The sequence below is a fragment of the Perca fluviatilis genome, chromosome 15 (genome assembly GCF_010015445.1).
Source record: "Perca fluviatilis chromosome 15, GENO_Pfluv_1.0, whole genome shotgun sequence".
Taxonomy (NCBI): Eukaryota; Metazoa; Chordata; class Actinopteri; order Perciformes; family Percidae; genus Perca; species Perca fluviatilis.
The window spans coordinates 21,889,307-21,909,081 of NC_053126.1; the positions used below are offsets into that span (position 1 = coordinate 21,889,307).

General features: G+C 40.8%; 1 protein-coding gene across 1 annotated transcript in view; it reads left to right on the forward strand.

The window, feature by feature from the left end:
* Positions 1-19,775, forward strand: part of shank1 (SH3 and multiple ankyrin repeat domains 1) — a 63,040-nt gene that overhangs the window by 8,941 nt on the left and 34,324 nt on the right. Inside the window, exons 3-12 of the mRNA XM_039825017.1 lie at positions 6,995-7,198; positions 7,979-8,050; positions 8,341-8,449; positions 11,122-11,276; positions 12,074-12,241; positions 13,817-13,933; positions 14,561-14,638; positions 15,297-15,363; positions 15,658-15,827; positions 17,285-17,406. Of these exons, the coding sequence (XP_039680951.1) occupies positions 6,995-7,198; positions 7,979-8,050; positions 8,341-8,449; positions 11,122-11,276; positions 12,074-12,241; positions 13,817-13,933; positions 14,561-14,638; positions 15,297-15,363; positions 15,658-15,827; positions 17,285-17,406 (1,262 nt within the window). The remainder of the gene's footprint in view (positions 1-6,994; positions 7,199-7,978; positions 8,051-8,340; positions 8,450-11,121; positions 11,277-12,073; positions 12,242-13,816; positions 13,934-14,560; positions 14,639-15,296; positions 15,364-15,657; positions 15,828-17,284; positions 17,407-19,775) is intronic.

The window sequence follows — 19,775 nt, forward strand, 5'->3', positions numbered from 1 at the left end:
TATAGAATGAGCCCTTCATATCTAAATAGGGAGCGAGTCCTCTTCCACGGATCCCGCTATGTTTCTTCAGTAGCCCAGAACAACCCATTCTCACTCTTAAAGGCCCTGACACCCCAGAGAGATCATTGGCCGACAGTAGAGCATGTCGCTCTAGACGTGTTTTATTTTGATAGTCCTGTTTTCTGTCTTGTCTTGTCTAGTTTTACTTCCTGTTTTCCCGCCTTTGTTGATTACCCTGTCTCTCCTAATATGTTTCACCTGTGTGTCACCTGCCCCTCGTTACCTCATTACCCAGTGTATCTAGTCCTTGTGTTTCTCTTGTCACATTGTTTTGTGTCTTTACTCTGTCAGTTTGTGTCCTTGCCCTGCTAGTTTTTGTTGGTTTGTTCCTTCAATAAATCTTTGTGTTCAACCCTTCTCCTGCCTGCCTGCCTCTCCCTGCATTTGGGTCTCCCTATTTGTATGATGAATAGATTACCGCTGCCTGCTGGTATAAAGAGTTATTTCCTCTGCTGTAGGCGCAGGACGTATGTGCTAGTTGGTCAGTGACTGTAGTCATTGCAGTGTGTTCAAGTGCAACTTTTTGTCAAAGACAGGCGATGTGACTTTATTTCAACGTGTTTCCTGCTTCACACTGTATTGTCGTGTCATATTTTCATTAAAATGCTTCTAAAACACTTCCACTTTTCAACCAAATGTAGCCTATACATCTCCAACCAACTCATTGACAACTAATGACATTGATGAGGGGATTTTTGCTTGTGGACATGTGCACTCTGCGCTGATCCTTCCTCTTCCACTGGTAGCTGATGAAAAAGGCACTGGTCCATTAACTCATTTGTGTGCACAGCAATAGTCAGCTATGTGTTTCACTAGTTGTTGATATGATCCTGCAGCAGCAGGAGGTCTAGGCAGTTTTGTTTGAAGGTTTATTAGATTGTCAAACTCACGCATATGCAGTCTGGTTGGCGTTTGCCTACTGAGCACATTAAACAGCGTGAAACAAATGAGTTTTTCTCCACAGTTTGACTTAAGTCGTGCAAACTCTGAAGTATAAGCTGCCGCCCGTCAGGCAGGATTGGCCTCACTAACCCTTCTAAATTGAAACATGCACGCGCGTGCACACACATGTATTTCAGCGCCTACTTAAGATGTGTGAACTTCTCAAACTACAAGGGACAGTCAGTGTCCACCATGCCCCTGTACAGTTCTGGAGATGTATGTTAATGATAGGATGAGCCACAAAGGTTAACAGAGGGACTGAGATAATAGAAAGGGAAGAGAGGGAAGAATGGGAGGAGGAGAGGAGCGAGTTCAGCATGGGTGAGTGAGACAAAGACAATGGAGTGAGAACAAGGCAAAGAAGGGATGACAGGAATGCTTTAAAGAAATTAATTCACTCTCTTGAACTGCTATAGAGAGGAAGGGGGTGGATGGAGTGGTTGAGAGAGAGAAAGAGAGTGAGATATGGAGAGGAAGTTGACTTAAATGGTGACATGGCCAGCTGGCGTGTGTATATGTGTGTGTATGTGTATTTAGTAGGGGGTTATTTCCCCATAGATCTCATTAAAGGCTTCTAGTCCCCCTGCACATGGCCTGCAGGAAAAGGCCAGAGGGACAGAGATAGAGAGAGCTAGACACAGAGAGAGGTGAGAGAGAGAAAGATAGAGAGAGAGAGAGAGTGAGAGAGAGAGGAGTGACTCTTATTTCTGCATAGATAAGTCACAGAGCTGATACAGAAAGATGAAGAGAGAGGGAAGGAGCAGGTAGAATAAGATAGAGATAGGCAGGGGAAGATAAAGAGCAGTATGGACAGAGTGAGTGGGTGAATGTGAGTGGGAAAGTGTTATCACAGCTTTGAGAGACAAGACAGAATTTTTGGTCTGCATAAAGATAAAACCACAAGAGAAACAGAAGGGCTTATAGTTGCGTTAAGATTTTATTGTAAAACTGAAAATCATATAAAGGTTATAAAAGCTTTGACATTTAGTGCATTTATATGTGACCCAGTTATGGGATAAAGTATCCTTGTTATGTTTCACCCATGTCCAGTTGTGAAAAATATTTAGATCTTATACTTTAGTAAAAAGTAGCCATACACCGCAGTAAAAATACTTAATACTACAATACTTAAGTAAGCTAATGTACTTACTGTAGGCTATTAAACATAAAAAAATGTGTTGAAAAATGTCCCCTGGCTCTGATTGTCGTATTATTATAGATCATCTCAAATAATTGGCCTCCCCACAACCTCAATGACACTGCCACCGCTCGCAGAGCACTGACCATAGCACACAACCCCTTCCACTCCCTCAACCTATGTTTCACCCTCCTTCCCTCTGGCTGCAGATACAGACAACTACTGTGCAAAAAAAAATAAAAAATAACTTGCTTTGGGAGGAGTTTTGTGCCCTCAGTCATTACTGCCTTAAATGGCCTGGGCACCTTTCCACTACTTCCAACTTTCCTCTAAACCTCTTAGTTTTATATAAATATATAACTGTTTGAGGCTGTTCAAGATCATATAATACCATATTTTACAGATTTTAAAGATTAGAGAAATGTGAAAAAAAAATCAAAAAATGTCATATATAATAATATATCTCTCATCTCTCAGCAGAACAATCACTTCTTCTTTTGATACTTAATATGCAAGAAACATCCCCTGGATGCACTGGGACGCATCCTCAGTGATGTGACATGGGGTCATCAGGTGTTTTGAGTCTCACAACATCAGACACCCTCTTCCCATGCGACCCAGCCAGGGTTGCTCAGGCCCTGACTTGCGTCCCAGCAGCAACCCACAGATCACCCCTTTTCAACCAAATCCACCTTGTAGCTTTCTCTGCTGCATCACTTGCGGACTTAATGGCCCTTTTCTTGGCCGCTCCAGTTGAGCACAGTGAGCGCCCTGCAAAGCCTCTACAGTCGACTTCTATAGGCTCTCATTGGCTTCGTCTATACGCTCTTCCTAGGGCACTGTGAGTTCCAGTATGATCAGTTGTTTTGAAGCCTCGGAGGTGATGATCATATCTGGACGGAGTGATGTTGTTGTGATGTGTTGTGGAAACTTCAGCTGCTTTCCCAGGTCAGCCTGCAGCTGCCAGTCAGAAGCTGTGTAGAGGAGACCTGCTGATGGAGTGCTTGGTCTTGGCCGGGTTTTCTCTCCGGCTTTGGCAAAGGAGATTGCCTTCTTTGGAGCGTGGTGGTGTTTGCTGGTGCGGATGGCTGCGGCTACAGTCTCAGCAACTGCTTTTAGCATCTGGTCCGGGTGCCAACGATAGCGGCCATCTGCAAGGGCCTTTGGCAGCTACTTAGGAGATGTTCTAGAGAGCCTCTTCCAGAGCAAAGTAGGCAGGAAGGAAACTTTTCCCCCAGGTGTGGAGGTTAGCTGGGCTTGGTAGGGCATCGTAGACTGCTTGCACAAGGAACTGGACGTGTTACAAGTCTGCCTGCATGATGTTTGCCCAGGTGATCCTGCGCTGGAGTATACTCTCCCACCTTGTCCAAGCTCCCTGCTGCCGGAGACCCACCGCCCTACTCACTCGCTCTTCCTCCACACCTGCTCGGACCGCTTCCTGGAGTAAAGGTGTCTCTCCTTGCCCTGGGCCTTGCCCACCTGGGTCTTTGGGAAGTAGCCCAACCCATGATGCCCACCGGTGCCTTTTGCCTTCGGCGTGACGCTGCCACCTCCACTGCGTTTGCTGCCCTCCATTTCCTTCCAGTTCACACCTTGCAGTCCCTTGAATCCCTGTAGTGTAGGACTTCTCTTGTGCGAGCTACCATAAACTCCTCCGTGAGGCCACTGAATGGTAGCTGCAGTATGTTACTGGTTCCATACAGTGCTGCGCTGGTGAGGCTGCGTGGAAGTCCCAGCTATAAAGTTCTTTATGAACACTGATTAGCCAGAATATCAGCATGGACAAGCATGAATTTGAAGGGAAACAAACATCTTGGCATTTATATTTTTTATATTTTGACACTGAAACAATTTTGTCATTGTACAGAAACATTCTACAAACCAACAACTCAGTGGTGCTCAGTAGCCCTTTAGTCAAACAAAGATATCTGACCACTAGAGGGCACCACACTCAACTGCAAGTACGCAATTGGAGGTTTAAGTTGCAAGGCTGTCTGTGACTATATAGACATGTTTTTTTAATTTTATAAAACACAGTTAACAGACTATACTGTTGCATTACAAACAGTATGAATATGTCTTTAATATAGAGTGAATAAGTGGGAAAACTTTAAATAACAAAGTTGCATTTTGAAGGCCTTATAGGGATGAGGAATCTGTGATAAACCCTAACCCTGGCCAGTTAGAAACTATAAGATCAATCTTATTCGTGGAGGTATACAGATCAATAAACAGCATAGCTACCTCAGTAAAATCTCCATCTATCTAAAGCTTTTTAGGCCAAAAGCAAAGTTATTACACACATATTCATCTCTATTATTTTATGATGATTATCAGTTTTTTATAATTGTTCAGTTTGACTGTGGGAATTTTCCTCCAGCATGATAACTGAATCCTTAACCTTCATTTTCCCCTGCTGTGATTCATATTACAGTGTTTGCCTGCATTCTTTATTGTTCACTGGGACTGTAAGTGCCGTGTATACAGTATGCTTGTGTGTACATCTGTGTATGTGTGTGTGTGTGAAACCTAATCTAATACAAACAGACACACCCTTTCATACTCATTCTCTCTCATACTCAAAGTCTTAGACATTCCCTTCCTTATTACTCCACTCGCTTTTGCCTTGCTGCTGTAACCCACACACACACACACACACACACACACACACACACACACACACACACACACACACACACACACACACACACACACACTCACTCACTCACTCACTCACTCACTCACTCACTCACTCACTCACACACACACACACACACACACACACACACACACACACACACACACACACACACACACACACACACACACACACACAGCCTCCCAGTACCCCATCTCCTAGGGAACACAGGGATGTCTCTATGGCAACAAGCAGCTTGCTCCACTAATGAATATCGGTTGCCTCGGCGACCGGGTTGGCTGTGCACGAACGATTTGCAGAATAAAATAGACGGAGAAAATGTGATGTTACTCCTCTGCACAAACCCCCATGCAGGGTTTAATCTCTCTCTCACACACACACACACACACACACACACACACACACACACACACACACACACACACACACACACACACACACACACACACACACACACACACACACACACACACACACACACACACACACACACACAGAAATGTGTGTCTACTTGTATGTATGTAAGAGATTAAGATGAGTTACAATGACTGAGTGAATGTTCTGGGTTAGAAGCCGTATTGGCTGGAGACAAGAGCCCATGCAGTAATGCAGTAAGAGGCAGGGATCCTGCAGCTGGCTGTACTCTGCATGGGCCAATCATCCTGCTGCTGATGCCTCAAGGTCAGAGAACAACCCGACTCCACTCTGGCCAAGGAGATGGAGAGAGAGAGAGAGAGAGAGAGAGAGAGAGAGAGAGAGAGAGAGAGAGAGAGAGAGAGAGAGAGAGAGAGAGGGGAGAGAAAGCGGTGCCAAAAACCTTCTGTCAGCCATCTGTGTAGTGAGGTACGTCCCACTTTGCTGACTGAGCCTCTAAGCCGTTATGCATTTGGCCATTCACGACCCCACCGGAGACACTTAAAACTGCACCAAACTGCCATTCATATCCTCTCTGCTGAGGCCACTGGGAATCACCCACTTTACTCTGAGGCTGTCTCCCCCTGCTGGTTTACAGGGGGAACTGCTCGTCATGCTGCAGTCAGTCAGTTAGAACATCTGGCACAGGATTGTCTCTGGGACAGTGGTGACCTCTACAAGGGGTCAAAAGATAAACCTAAGGGTTCAATAGATGATTTGTGGAAAAGGAGATAAGAAAAATATTGTTCTGATAAATGAAATGTATAGTGCCCCCGCCCCCCAGACTAATCAGAATAAAGGTCAATGTTTCTACAAATTATTCAAATTGTATTCAATTTTTTAACTTAAAAAATGCCAATACAACAATCTAAAAACACTGCATTACAAATAAAAGTTGACATTCAAAAAAAACATTCAATTTGAAAAAAACATTCAAATCCTACTGAAGTAAATGTACAGGTGTACTATAAGAAAAAGTAAAAGTTCTATTTCTGAAGAAAAATGTGGTTCATTCTGCAACAGGAAGTTAAAAACATCCTAATTTGAGTGTCTTAGCATTAGTTATAGTTTGTATTTAAGGCACAGATGGTTTTGCCACCAAAAATGACAGATCATTTCATGAGGCAGATTGCAGCCTGAGGTCCTCAGGCAAGGCTTGGCTTAAATCTAGTTTAAGAATAATTGTGGCTTTTCCACAATTTAGTTTACTTTCCTTTAGTTTCCTTAAATTTCCTTTTGGCTGTTTCAGTTTTAAAATGATGCCGTTCCTAACGACTATTTCTTAGTTTAGATTAACTAAAAGTGATCAGTTTTCTAACATTGCCTCTGATGTTTTGATTGATGCATAGGAAGTGAGTCTGGCTGCTTTATCATCTTTAAAATCAGTTCTTAAAACTTAGTTTCACTGACTTCCTTTTAATGTGATTGTCGTTGACTTCACTTTTGCTGCCTTTTATACTGTTTTTATTTTTATTTATTTAACCTTTATTTATTCAGGGAAGGTTCACTGAGAGGCAGCCTCTCTTTTGCAGGAACGCCCTGATCACATTCATACCTGGAAGCTGCCCAGTACAACCACAGTCTGATCTGCTGGCCACTGAGCAGCTCCACTGTATTTCTTACCTTGTTTTACCTGCTGTAATCTCTTGTAAACCACAAATGTTGTTCAGATTCTTTAAATGGTCATATTTATTCCTTGACATTTAGAGTATACCAATTAACCAACAATCACTGCTCTATAAACTAAAGCTGAGCTATGTCGCCTTCTGTCTCTCCTGCAGAAATGTTTGCGGTTTAACCCAGATGCCACTGTGTGGAAGGCCAAGCAGCAGGTGCTCTGCTCCCTGACTGAATCTCTTCGGGACGTCCTGAACTACGGTCTGTTCCAGCCCGCAACGGACGGCCATGATGCCAAGTTCCTGGAGGAGGAGAGGCTGCTCAAAGAGTACCCACAGTCCTTTGAGAAAGGGGTACCATATTTAGAGGTAAGATTCCAGTCTTCCTTTGACACAGTTGTAAGGCATAGTACTGCACAATAGAGAAGTGATGTAGCCTGCATATCCTCAAGATGTAACTGTTATTCAATAATGCAATGGTCAAAAGCAGAATTAGATGCAATGGTTTCCTCTTGAAAGTTTTAAAGTTTACAATACATTTTGAGAAACTGTCAGAAAAGTTAGTTTAAAGTCGTACTCCGTAGGTGCCGTTGGACCAATCAATTGAATCCTAACAAAGAGTCTTGTATATTACAGCATTAAGATAAGTGCAGTAGATGAGGATTGTCGTTTTTGGTTTGTGTGCCCAAGATTTACTCTACAACTTTTGGTATTTTGCGTCCAGATCCCAGATGACTGAAGTAAAAAAGAGCAGCACTTTAACTGTACTGTGAATGTTCCTTGTGATATCTAAGGTTATAAAAACCCTGGTTTATGAACGAAGTTTCATACATTCTTCTTAGAGGAATGTCACTGAACTGTTCAGCTTCCCTGCTTTATTTATCTCCTAATCTCTTATCCACTCTGTACAGTCATCTTGTTTTCATGTTATATTATGACCCAGTGGAGGCTCTAAACCATCTTTAAACTGCTATAAAGCAAGCATTTTTTCCCACATTTCTTGTCTTCAGTGAAGTAAAAGAGGGGGTTGTATAGTAAACCAGGTAAAGCTCTCTGTCTGTACAATAAATCTACAGGCCCCATTTTGTGTATCTAGGCCAAAAGTGTTAGGATTAACTCTTTGTTCTCCTTCTTCTCTCTCGGGTTTAGTTTCGATACAAGACCAGGGTATACAAACAGACCAATCTGGATGAGAAGCAACTGGCAAAACTGCACACTAAGGTATGAAATCCATTTGTCCTGAAGTTGGATCTCTGAAGGGATTCAGTCATATAAATGTACTGACACAGAGTGAGTGGATTTAAAATCACTACTGTACAGTATGCAGTGTAAGTATATTCATACATGTATTTGTGCATGTGAATCTGTGTATATTTTCTCCTTGTTAATATACCATACTATACTACTGTATGCTGTCACTGTACTGTCCTTCGCTTGCACATACAGTATTTCAAAGGCAGGAGTTCTATATTTTCCCTATAATACAGCAGCACATTTCTCTCCACATGCAGGCTAGCCTGAAGAAATTCATGGATTATATCCAAACCAGCGCTGTGGACAAGATGGTCAAGTTCTTAGACAAAGGCCTCGATCCCAACTTTCAGGACGCTGACACCGGCGGTGAGGAGTGCCTCAGAGCCTCAGGATTTGTCACCTCTCCTCTGTCATTTAGCATTTTCCTGAGCTCCATCCACTTCATCCACAGAGTCATTTTCTGTCTATCATCGATCCATAACAATTACAGACTACACTTGTATTGCAGTTATTTAAAAGCATAGTTTACAAAAATCTTTACACATCAAATTCATCACATTCACAAGATGAATAAAATGGCTTAAAACAAGGACTAAATAAGGTTGAAGTTGACAGTGATACTGATTTACTTTGCTACAGCTCATTTCCTCCATCCATTATATATACTGTACATACATCCAGCTACACACTCAAATATCATCAAATCTCTTCCTTAACCTGTCTCTCTATATTTATTGAATTATTCTGTGTGTCCGTCAAACATATAAACATGTATTTGAGATTCAACATCCCCAATTGGTTAACCATCTCCTCTCAGCTAAATTAGCACGCTGGTGGCCAACAGCTTTGTGACCTGTGGCTCTGCCCCTCTCTCCCCCTCCGTTTCCTGCTCTCAGCTCTGCAGTATGTTGGCCTAACACTTTGTCGAGGATCTGGGCCAATGCTGTTCACAATTTGGTGTCTTTTCTCAGATCCTGTTAGTGCTTAGGGTCTGCAGCAGACGGCCCATTTACAGTTTGGGTGTGCTGCTCTGTGTCACTCCAGGCGCTGTGGAAGCAAAGTGTCACAAAACAAGACACAGGCGGGTGGGAAACACACTTCCACTTCAGAACACTGGGGGTCAACAGAGAGCCCTGGTGAAGCCTCTTCACTAACATGCTCTACTCATATCTCATGGAAAAGACAAACCACATATCCCTCCATACACATACACACCTGGAAATTATATTTGAGGTGGTTATTGCTACTGTGGACATCAGGGTTTGATGTTGGACCTGGTTTCTGTGCTTCTGTACTAATGATACAAACAAAAATCGGTGGAGCCAAAGGTGACTTGATCATTTTAAATTTGGATAGCTAAATTTATTAATTTCATTAAAATAATTATTTTGCTACAATAACTTTAAATTAAAAAAGCTTAGGTTTGCTCTAAAACTCGAAATCGAAATTTACAGAAAATGTAACTATTGCTTCTTCATGGTTTTAAATGGTTTCCTCTTCTTTCTTAACTGTGAGATTGTGTCAAGGTGTTCTGACAGTTCACCTATGAAATATTAGGTCTTATCCTGCTAGGTATTAGGTCTGTGCATGGCAAAGAGACAATCAAAACCCTGCAAAAACATTTGACCTGCCTGTCTCTCTGAAACTCTTTCTTCATGCCTTCCCACCCAGCAGTAGGCTCACTCTGGGTGCCTTTAATAATAGGCTATAAAATGATTCTACAATATTGGCGTGGCTCCTGTCAGTGGGGGCTCACTTCCATCTCTGCCAAGGAAACCGTTTAATGGGCATTCCCTAAGTTGTCCCGACATGGTAACTTCAGAGGAAGTGGAGTCAAAACATTCCCCCAGATTATTTGTACCTGAGCTCTACAGGAGGATAAAAGCCCTTAGTCATTTTGCCAAAAACTCTCTTGTCGCCATGGCAGCCAGTGCTGTGCACCCTGTTTTTACCGGGAACACTTTGAATGCTTTTATTCTTCTAGGTGCCATTGGACCTTCTTGCTAAATAAATTCAAGTATGTTAAGTCAGGTTGAACATGTTTTGACACAGCATTGCTTTTATTTTAAATTATTGAGTTTCTTCGTTTCTTCGTTCTTCGTTGCTTTATTTGATGCCAGCATAATTGGCAAGTACCATGCAGCTAGCATCAGTAAGAAAAAAAGCTTTAGTATTTACTTGGAAGCTAGCGTTGCTATCAGTATGATGAAACCAAAAGGTAAATCTCTAATTTTGCATTGCATTTTTGCTTGCAGTTGAGTAACGAGGAAATGTAACCTATTTCATTCTTAAATCCCTCCTATGATGGGTGGATTTAATAACAATGTTTGCATTGAGTGAATCTTCTTTAAACTCTTCTGTCAGAACTGTGACTGTCAGAAACTGTACCTGAGAATTCCCTTTACATCTTTTCTGTGTAAAACTCTAGAACAGGAATTTCAAACTACCAGCCTGGGGGCCGGCTCACAAGACAATTTTGCAAGGCCACCCACATGCTGAGAATTTAATATAAATAAATATAAAAGTTGCTGCAAATAATTGTTTTACTGAATCACAATCTTTCAATTAAGGCTGCAAAATCTGAGGATTGAAAAAAACAACCTTTAGCGACTTTGTTTTTCTCTTTTGCACATGTTAGGGAATGCATTTAACATGTTTGTTAAAACTCAAGGACACATAATGCATTTTTGTTAGAAACACTGAAACTAAACATAACTTTTGTTTACACGAAAGCTCCACACGGTATCTTTAACAAAGCAGTTTTGAGGTAAACTATTTTTTTATTAATATTTTTTGATTATTTTTTTATTATATATCTGTTTTCTGTCTAACCTGCAAGGAGAAAGCTGCAGGTGTCTAAGAACATAACCTCAAAGCAAGGAAAGAAGAGTTGGAAAATAGTTGAAATTCATTGTTGAAACAGTATTTAAGCAGCCCCCTGGCAGCCAACAATCTGGCCCTCCAAATAAATAAACTTTCAAACCAATCCTTCTGAACATTAAAAACTCTATTTGAATCTCTATGTGTGTGTCCGCCAGAGACTGCTCTGTCCCTGGCGGTGCAGTGTGAGCCGGGTGGAGGTGAGGCCATCCGGGTCCTGGTGGAGGGAGGGGCTCACATTGACTTCCGCGCCAAAGATGGACTCACACCGTTACACAAAGCTGTGCGAGGCCACCGCCATACAGCCCTGCTGGTAAACATTCACACACGCTATTGTCCTTTGATAGAAATGCTGTGTCTAATCACAAGTTATGAGTTTTCATTGTCATGCCATGCAAGGCGATAAATTAAACATACACCAGGATATGTATCTGCAAGATGGATACTTGCCCTGCATCTGATTTATTTGTGTTACTGTATAAGCAAACAAGCAGGAGAAAGAATAAACAGACCCTCCCACGCAGCGATCCACACCCACCCACACACAAAATGCACAAAACAATCTAATATTGTACAGTATTGAACTAAAGAGAAGAAAAATACATTAAAATTCAGATTGCCTGCTTTAAAGGTGTGTGGTATATTTACATTTTAGGCATTTGTCCAGAACTCCCATATCACCAAGAAGACAGGTACCTGTAGAGGGGAAAACGTATTCAGGGGGAGATAATGCATGTGTTACATTGTCAGAGTCCATGTTTTCCACAAAGGAAAGAAACAGCTGCTAAACGGCAAAAAGATTTACTGCAGACTCTGATTGAATACTTAATGCTCTCTAGCCTGAGGTGTTGCATGACTTCTCTGAACCCCCGGCTATGTGTTCCCATCCTGATTTAAAATCCCATGAATATTCTTTGACTTGAAGTTGAAAACCACCTTAAGATATCTTTCCTTGCTGCCTTTTTTATTATGATGTTGTTAGCTCATCATTATTTTACTGCACAGTAATAATTGCATATTTTATTATACTCCCTTATTGTTATCATTACTGCCAGTATTTGAGAATGGCCTGTACATGAGGTGTACCTTCTCTACTGTGTGTTTCTGCAGGTCCTGCTGTCTCTGGGTGCATCTCCGGACTATAAGGATCGGCGAGGGCTGACGCCGCTCTATCACACTGTGCTGACAGGGGGGGACACCTCCTGCTGCGAAACACTGCTTTTCCACCGCGCCAAACTGGGCATCAGGGACGAGAACGGCTGGGACGAGACACATCAGGTATGTGTGTGTGCATTATTTGGGTCCCTTAAGACTTCAAGGGTCTTCAAAGGGGTTTTCCAGAGATTTTGGATAAAAAAAATAAGAGAAGATGAATGCAACTACAGAAAGTATTTTATCACAGGTTTCTTCTTTCTTGTATTATCTCTAATGTGCTGTGTATACAGTAAATTCTCCACTAAATCAACAGCAAATCTTTTGTTAGAGGATGCTTGGAGCAAAATATTTCAATCTAATGGGTCAGTGGCTTAATAAAGTGTCTATTTGGAGATTGTGATCTGAAAGCACCAGAATAAAGTCCAGCCTTTGGGTTTTGGGGTTTAGTTTATGTTATTTGTATTGCGTGTGTGTGCATGCATCCTATTTGTATAAATGTACCAGTAAATGTATATATATGAGTCAGTGTTATCTGTGTTCCAGTGTCTGCGTATGTACAGCATCTGTGTCTACGTCAAAAACCATTCATGCCATGAACAATACACCTCTCATCTTTTATCTTGGACAACTTTCACCCTTCATCCCACCCACCCTGCTTCTGTGGCCTCATATTCCAGCAGTGAAGTGGACAGAAAAGGTATCAGTCTCTTCCTCTCAGTGTGATCACCCACACTTCATCAGCATCGTCTCTTTAGCTTCCATCTTATTCTCTGTTTGTCTGTTTGTTGAGTTGGATTTGATTTACATGTTTAGCATTGATATTTGGATTGGATCCACCAAAAGTCTATATTTTTTACTGAGACTGATATCTTGAAATTTGGATATTCCCATGCCCCCCCAACACCTTCTAAAATTAGAAGAATTCTCTCTGTGAATGCAGTTTTTTTGCAGGATTGAATCAGCCTCAAGGCCATCTGAAAGAAAATAACGAATGAGGTATAGGTGAAGATTTACTCCAGTGAATACATGTTTTTCTCAGATTGTGTTCATTGACAAATGTATACTATTGTCCCTTACCAAAGGATAAAAAGGTGAAATAGTCATTTTTTAAAACATTTGTAGTGCACCAGAGAGTTAACTGGCATATAATACAGCACAAGACAAAAGTACTGTTGCTATGATTACCTGTAGTTTAATATTCGTTCCCCACAAATTGATCCTTTAAGTTATTGTAAATAAGTGTCCTTATGTGTGATTGCAATGGAGAGCTGCCAGTCAATCTGAAATAAACATGGGGGGGGGGTTGGGGGATTAGTTAAAAAAAAAAAAAATTAAAAAAAAATAATAAATATTATTTTTTGGGGGGGGGGGGGGGGGGGGGGGGGTGTGTGGGGGTGTGGGGGGGGGGAGGGTAGTTTTTTGTGGATGTTGGTTGTTTGTTTTGTTTTTTGGGTTTGGAGGTGGTGGTGTTAATTAAATGTGGTGTCATTTAGCTGTCACCTTGTTCCTCTCCCTGTGTTGCGTCTGTTCTTAATCCTTGTTTGCTTCTCGGCTTCTCTGTTGTCTTTATTAAACAACCACATAAATCTGTCCATTTTCACTCTTCTTTATATCTTGTTTTCCTCCTTAACAAACTCTTTGCCTTTTGCACATCTTCTCCTTCCATCGCTCCTCAACAATCTGTTCATCCTCTCTCAGGCCTGTCAGCATGGTAACTCGCAGCATCTGGAGCACCTCCTTTTCTACGGGGCCGATTCTTCCTCCCAGAATGCCTCTGGAAACACTGCCTTGCACATCTGTGCTTTATACAACAAGGTAGACACTCTTTTTCATGGAGATCAAATGCCAGTTTCTACAAAGTTGAGAAAATGTTACGATAAATCACCTTAAATCTCACAGTACATACAGTGTAACAAGGTGAAAGACACATAAATGCTGTTTATCTTTGCAATATAATTGATACACCTTTTAAAGTTCAGAACCCTGAACCTAAAAACTCCATCATTCCTCAATTCCAAATAAAATATGTATCTTCTCAGCTAAAATAGGTGAAATCAGAGCAATTTAAAATAGATATTAACCTAAATCTGTTTATTTGTATATTTTCATTTTATTTGATTAGGTGTGAATGCTATTATACATTATAAACCTTTTGTCAGCAAACATTTAATTTAAGACAAACTAGATTTTGATTCCATTTTTATATAACATTGTTGAAATTTAACCCCACTTTGTTTCAAAAGCATGTTTCATACAGTAGAATATTTAATATTCAACATATTTGCAGTATCATTATAGCACAAGGGAATGCACACAAAGTCAAAAGAAGAGAATACTGTGCTTTCTAAAGCCATGCATACATGTGAACAGATAACATGCTTTGCTACATTAAGTTAAACAATTTTACGACTAATGTACAATAATCAGTCCTTTTTGTTGCAGGAAAGCTGTTCACGAATTCTGCTCTACCGGGGAGCAAATAAAGACACAAAGAACAACAGTGGGCAAACCCCCTTTCAGGTAATGGCTGAGTGCCTAGCTCGGTAATTATGCGTGTTGGTTGGTTGTATGGTTTAGTGTCTTATTAAGTTAACGTAGCAAAAAGTGCCAGGGCCTAATTTCACTTTAAACCATTATTGTGCTGCGATGAACACTGAGGTCCCAGGTGGCAGGATTGTGTGTGACCCCTTAATCTAGATATATTAACTCTGTCAGTGCAGAAAAAGCCAGCTGAGACAATTTGTTGTGTTTTGTGTTTGTGTGTGTGGAGAGATGAGATAACATGGAGAAAGCATTTGCCAGATTGTGTGCTGACCTGTGTAGTTTGTAAAAAAGAAGCGGTCAAAAGCTTTTGTGCAGTAGTGAAAAGAATACAAAAAATATGGTCTCATGCCAGAGTATTCATATGTTTTTGCTGTATTATTATTTTTCAAGAAAACAGCATTTCATCACTTATAAATTTGCATATTAGAGGTGTAAGTTTAGAGCGCAGACAAAATGGGGCCATTTATAAAATACAGAAGAATATTGCTTCAGTAAAAGCACCCATATAGCTACATACTGTAATTACAAGAGAAATAGTAAACAGTTTGTTCCACCCTTACATTTTGTGCATTTATTTGCCATATGACTGTATTCAAAAAGATTGTATGTGTGTGTCCATGTGTGTTTTCATCAGGTGGCTGTTATGTCCGGCCATTTTGAGCTGGGAGAAATTATCAAAAACCACCGGGATACAGATGTGGGTAAGTAGCTGATGTATGGTCTGAATTTGGCATGCCAGTTCGGAGATGTGTAATGTCCTGTAATCTTAGATATTTTGTTGATCTAAAAATATACATGATTGGGTCTTCAAGGGGGAAATTAGGCCTTGAATCAACAAGTAAAAGGGAGCAGCAATGAAAAATAGAATATAAGGAATACTCTAGACAACATGTTGAAATTGTGTGGATGTGCAAAACAGGAGCAGTGGCAAAGAAAACAAACTGTAACAAAGAAAATCTGATATTACGATCACCTTTTTTTCCCTCAACTTCCAGTTCCCTTTGTGGAGTCTCCAAAGTACGCCCCCCAGAGGCGGGAGAGCACCCGGACACTGACGATACCCAACCCTCATCCCTTCCTCCGGGCCAACAGTGACAGCAGCATGAACCTGCCAGACTGGATGGCGGTGCCCAACGCCCCAGGGACCAATATTGTCTCTGTGCAGGTGTGTGTGTGTGTGTGTGTGTAAAGGATTTGGTTCAAAGTTTTCTTGACACTGGAAACTGGAAAAGTCCATTTAGTACCTGTTCTTTAGCTGTCAACTGGATCACACAAATACTCGTCATCAGCAGATTGAATTTGCTCAGTTGTAGTATAATTAAAACCTTCCAAGATCCTGAGAACCTCAAAGACTTCTCAACCATGTTGACTTACAAGTTGAGTTTCCAAATTGATTATTGACATTGAAAACAGCAGTTGACAAAACAACCTCACCTTGAAGTCCAGTTAATAAGTGTTCTGGTGCTTTTGACCTCTCAAAAGAATTTAGAATTACTCCTCAACCTACACACATTGAATGACTGAATAATGTTATTACAAAAAATACTTACATAACGTTGTAGATACTTACTCTCAAGTACAAACTGCTCCTGGATATTTATTTATTGACTCCTTCAGAAGTCATCTAAGAAGGTATTGAATGTATTTGACAAATTTGCATGTGTGTATAATTGACCTTATACATGGTAATGGTAAATACCCAGATATATACTACTATAGTTTCCTTGCACAAGTGGAAGCTCGAGCAATTGCATCTCAATTATTCATACACAAATTATAAAATTTGAAGGGACATTATACTTTATAATGGATGACCTTTATTGCCTCTAGTGGTGAACAGTACTCATTGCAGCAAGTTTCTTTGCTTTCTCACATAAGCTATCTATGTACATATATTTCAGTTATGTGCAATGTTGCAGACAAGTAATCATGTTGAGTGATAGCCCATGAACATACAACATCATGGAATAAAACATAATTTATGAGATATTTGAACATGCATTTTATATGCATTATATTTATCATAATATTAATGTTGTCCACAATCAATAGCATTAGGAGAGTTTTTATAATTAATTATAGATATGGAAGTCATAAAAAAATGTTACACAGTGACGAGAAGAAGATAAAGTAGTTAACAATAACTGAATAGCAAAATGGAAAATGCTCTGAAGTTAGTTTAAGTTGGGTAAATTTATTTCGAATTATACAGACACTTAAAACCAAAACAGAAACAGCAATATCCCAAAAAAAAATACCTGTAATCACAGCTTTGCATAAATATACACTCGTACCTTGTACAATTATTCCTAAAGTGATATATAATTTATAATGGTGACACAATATATGCATAATATTATATGTAGCAACAAATATGTGCACAGCGAAATACACACACATACTCAGGACCTATGCACAAATGGAGGGATGTCGGTGCCTTGCTCAAGAAAGATATTATAACTCCATATTTTGGTCCGTATGGGGACTTGAACTGGCAAACCTGCGTTTCCCAACCCAACTCCCTACGGAATTATATATATAATACATTTCTTTGCTGATATGCTGTAAATATCTTTCATGAAATATATTTTTCTTGCCTTTCTCCCTGTCTGTCTCTCTCAGGGCTATAAACATACAGGAACCCTGCGCAGCTCCAGCAGTCCCAGAGGGGCAAGGACGCGTTCCCCGTCCCGGGGAAGGATCGGAGACAAGGAGGACAGGAGCCGGCAGAGTCGGAGACAGGGGTGAGTGGCAAAGGCTGACATCTGAAAACAAGATGCTGCTAAACAAGAACCTCTCTTCTACTTTTCTAAGTGTAGACTACTGCATGTTCATCTAGGCTGGTTGAAGTACGTTTGAGAACTTCTACTGGATGTCTGCACATCCCAAAAAAGTCCCTTAAAGTGCCCATATTATGCTCATTTCAGGTTCATAATTGTATTTTGAGGTTGTACCAGAATAGGTTTACATGGGTGGTGATGGCGCAGTGGATATGACACATGCCTTTGGTGTGGGAGACCTGGCTTTGATTCCCACTGTGATACATCAACCAAAGTGTCCCTGAGCAAGACACTTAACCCCTAATTGCTCCAGCATGTTACCTCTGACGTATATAGCAATTGGAAGTCTCTTTCGATAAAAGCGTCAGCTAAATGACATGTAATGTAACATGGTTTAATTTTCAAAAAAACACCATATTTTTGTTGTACTGCACATTGCTGCAGCTCCTCTTTTCACCCTGTGTGTTCAGGTCTCTGTTTTAGCTACAGAGTGAGGCATCGCACTTCTATCCCATCTTTGTTGGGAAGCGCACATGCGCAGTAGCTAGGTAAGGATTACATCAGCTAGCTGTTTGTTTCTCCAACTTCAGTTAGTACCATAGACAGTAAAAGAAAAGGAACAACAGATCCCGTTGCTCTGGACGGAGACCAATGAAGGATATTAGAAGCACTTTTCTGGTGAGGGCTGAGCGTTACTGCACAGCCTCCAACTGAGCTTGAAGATGTAGATGTGACGTGAGCAACCTGTTTGAAAGTTGTAAGTCTTCTGGTAGCTGTGCCAAGAGAAATCTCAATCATTCTGTATCTTGCAGAGACGGAGAGCGTAGGTATATGTAAGGAGATAACATAAGCACAGGCTAATTATTGCTAACTAAAATGCTAGTTAAATTAGTAATTAAATTTAAACAGCTAATGTTAGTCAAAACTGCCTGCGAGCTTCTCCTGTACTATACTGTAATTCCTCTACTGTGCGACAGTAAGTCACGTGGTTATGACACAATCGTTAGCCTATTTTTACAAGATAATGGAGCCTTATATACATTTTCATGTTTCTTTAGAAATTAACAATGGACAAATAAAGTCTTTAAACGCTTCAGATGTAAAGTTATTCACTGTCAAAGTGACGTCAAAATGAATGGCAGTCAATGGAATGCTAACGGCGGGTGAGTGCTTGTTAGCATCAAAATGGCGCCATAGGAGGTACGCGTTGTGGAGAGAGGCTTACCCCCTTGGTTAGTACAAGGCAGGATTAGCCGGGAGACTTCTTCTAAACGAGGGCACACTTCCAACTTTGCGTGGAATACCTGCAGAACAGGGACATGTAAGTAGTTCTTTTGTAGATTATGGTGAACTAGTGTGTGTTGTAGAGGTGTTTTGCCATTGAGAACGAGCTAGCATTCTAGCGCTAGCATGCTACGGTTAGCCACCTCGTCTCAACTCCTGACGTAGAAAGCCCTGCAGATTTTGAACAGCTCACCCGGAGACTGAAGGCAGAAGATATTCAGAAGCCCGTATCTCACTCAAAACAGCATGGATTTTCTTCAAAATTTGTGTGTGGAAGCACCAGAGGCACAAAATAACACCCCAAATCCCAGAAAAAGTGATTTTTTTGTAATACGGGGCCACACTCCCAACCTCCACCTTGCCCCCCCCCCTCTCCTCCTCAATAGCTACAGACGCAGAAATGGCACATCCTAAGGAAAGCTCATATTGTGGGACTGGCCTTAGTGGCTGTAATTCTGCATGAAGGCTGAATTTCAGGAAAGAGACTTCAGATACAGTATTAGGTGACCACTAAGGTCTATAGAAATGCATCCAAAGAGCACCATGTCATGGGACCTTTAAAAGGTTGTAAAGGTGCTTAAATGTTTAGGTTTTAGTCTTAAATATGGTTTCTTAGGTCTTCAAATGTCTGTTTTTGTGGTGCAAAATATAGGTAATCCTTCAGTGAGAATCTTTTTTTGTGTTAGTTAAGGTTAGTTAAGATCTGTATTAAACCACAATAATTCATTCAACCTTTATTTAACCAGGAAAAGTCCCATTGAGTTACAGTAACTCTTCTCCCAGGGAGTCCTGGCCAAGACTGGCGGCAAAAAGTTTCAAAATATATAAAAGACAGGACAAAGGTTACATACTACACCACAAATCTCTATACATACACTATACATACTAGAACACAAACAAGACATTACACTTAACTCAAGCTAATACAGACATACTGTACAACTTAAAGGGCACCTAGTTAAAAGGAATTACTCTGTTCAGTCAGAGTTGACTTTAAAAGGTTTAATATTTAAGGTGTATAACAACAGATTTAAATGAGTGTAACAACC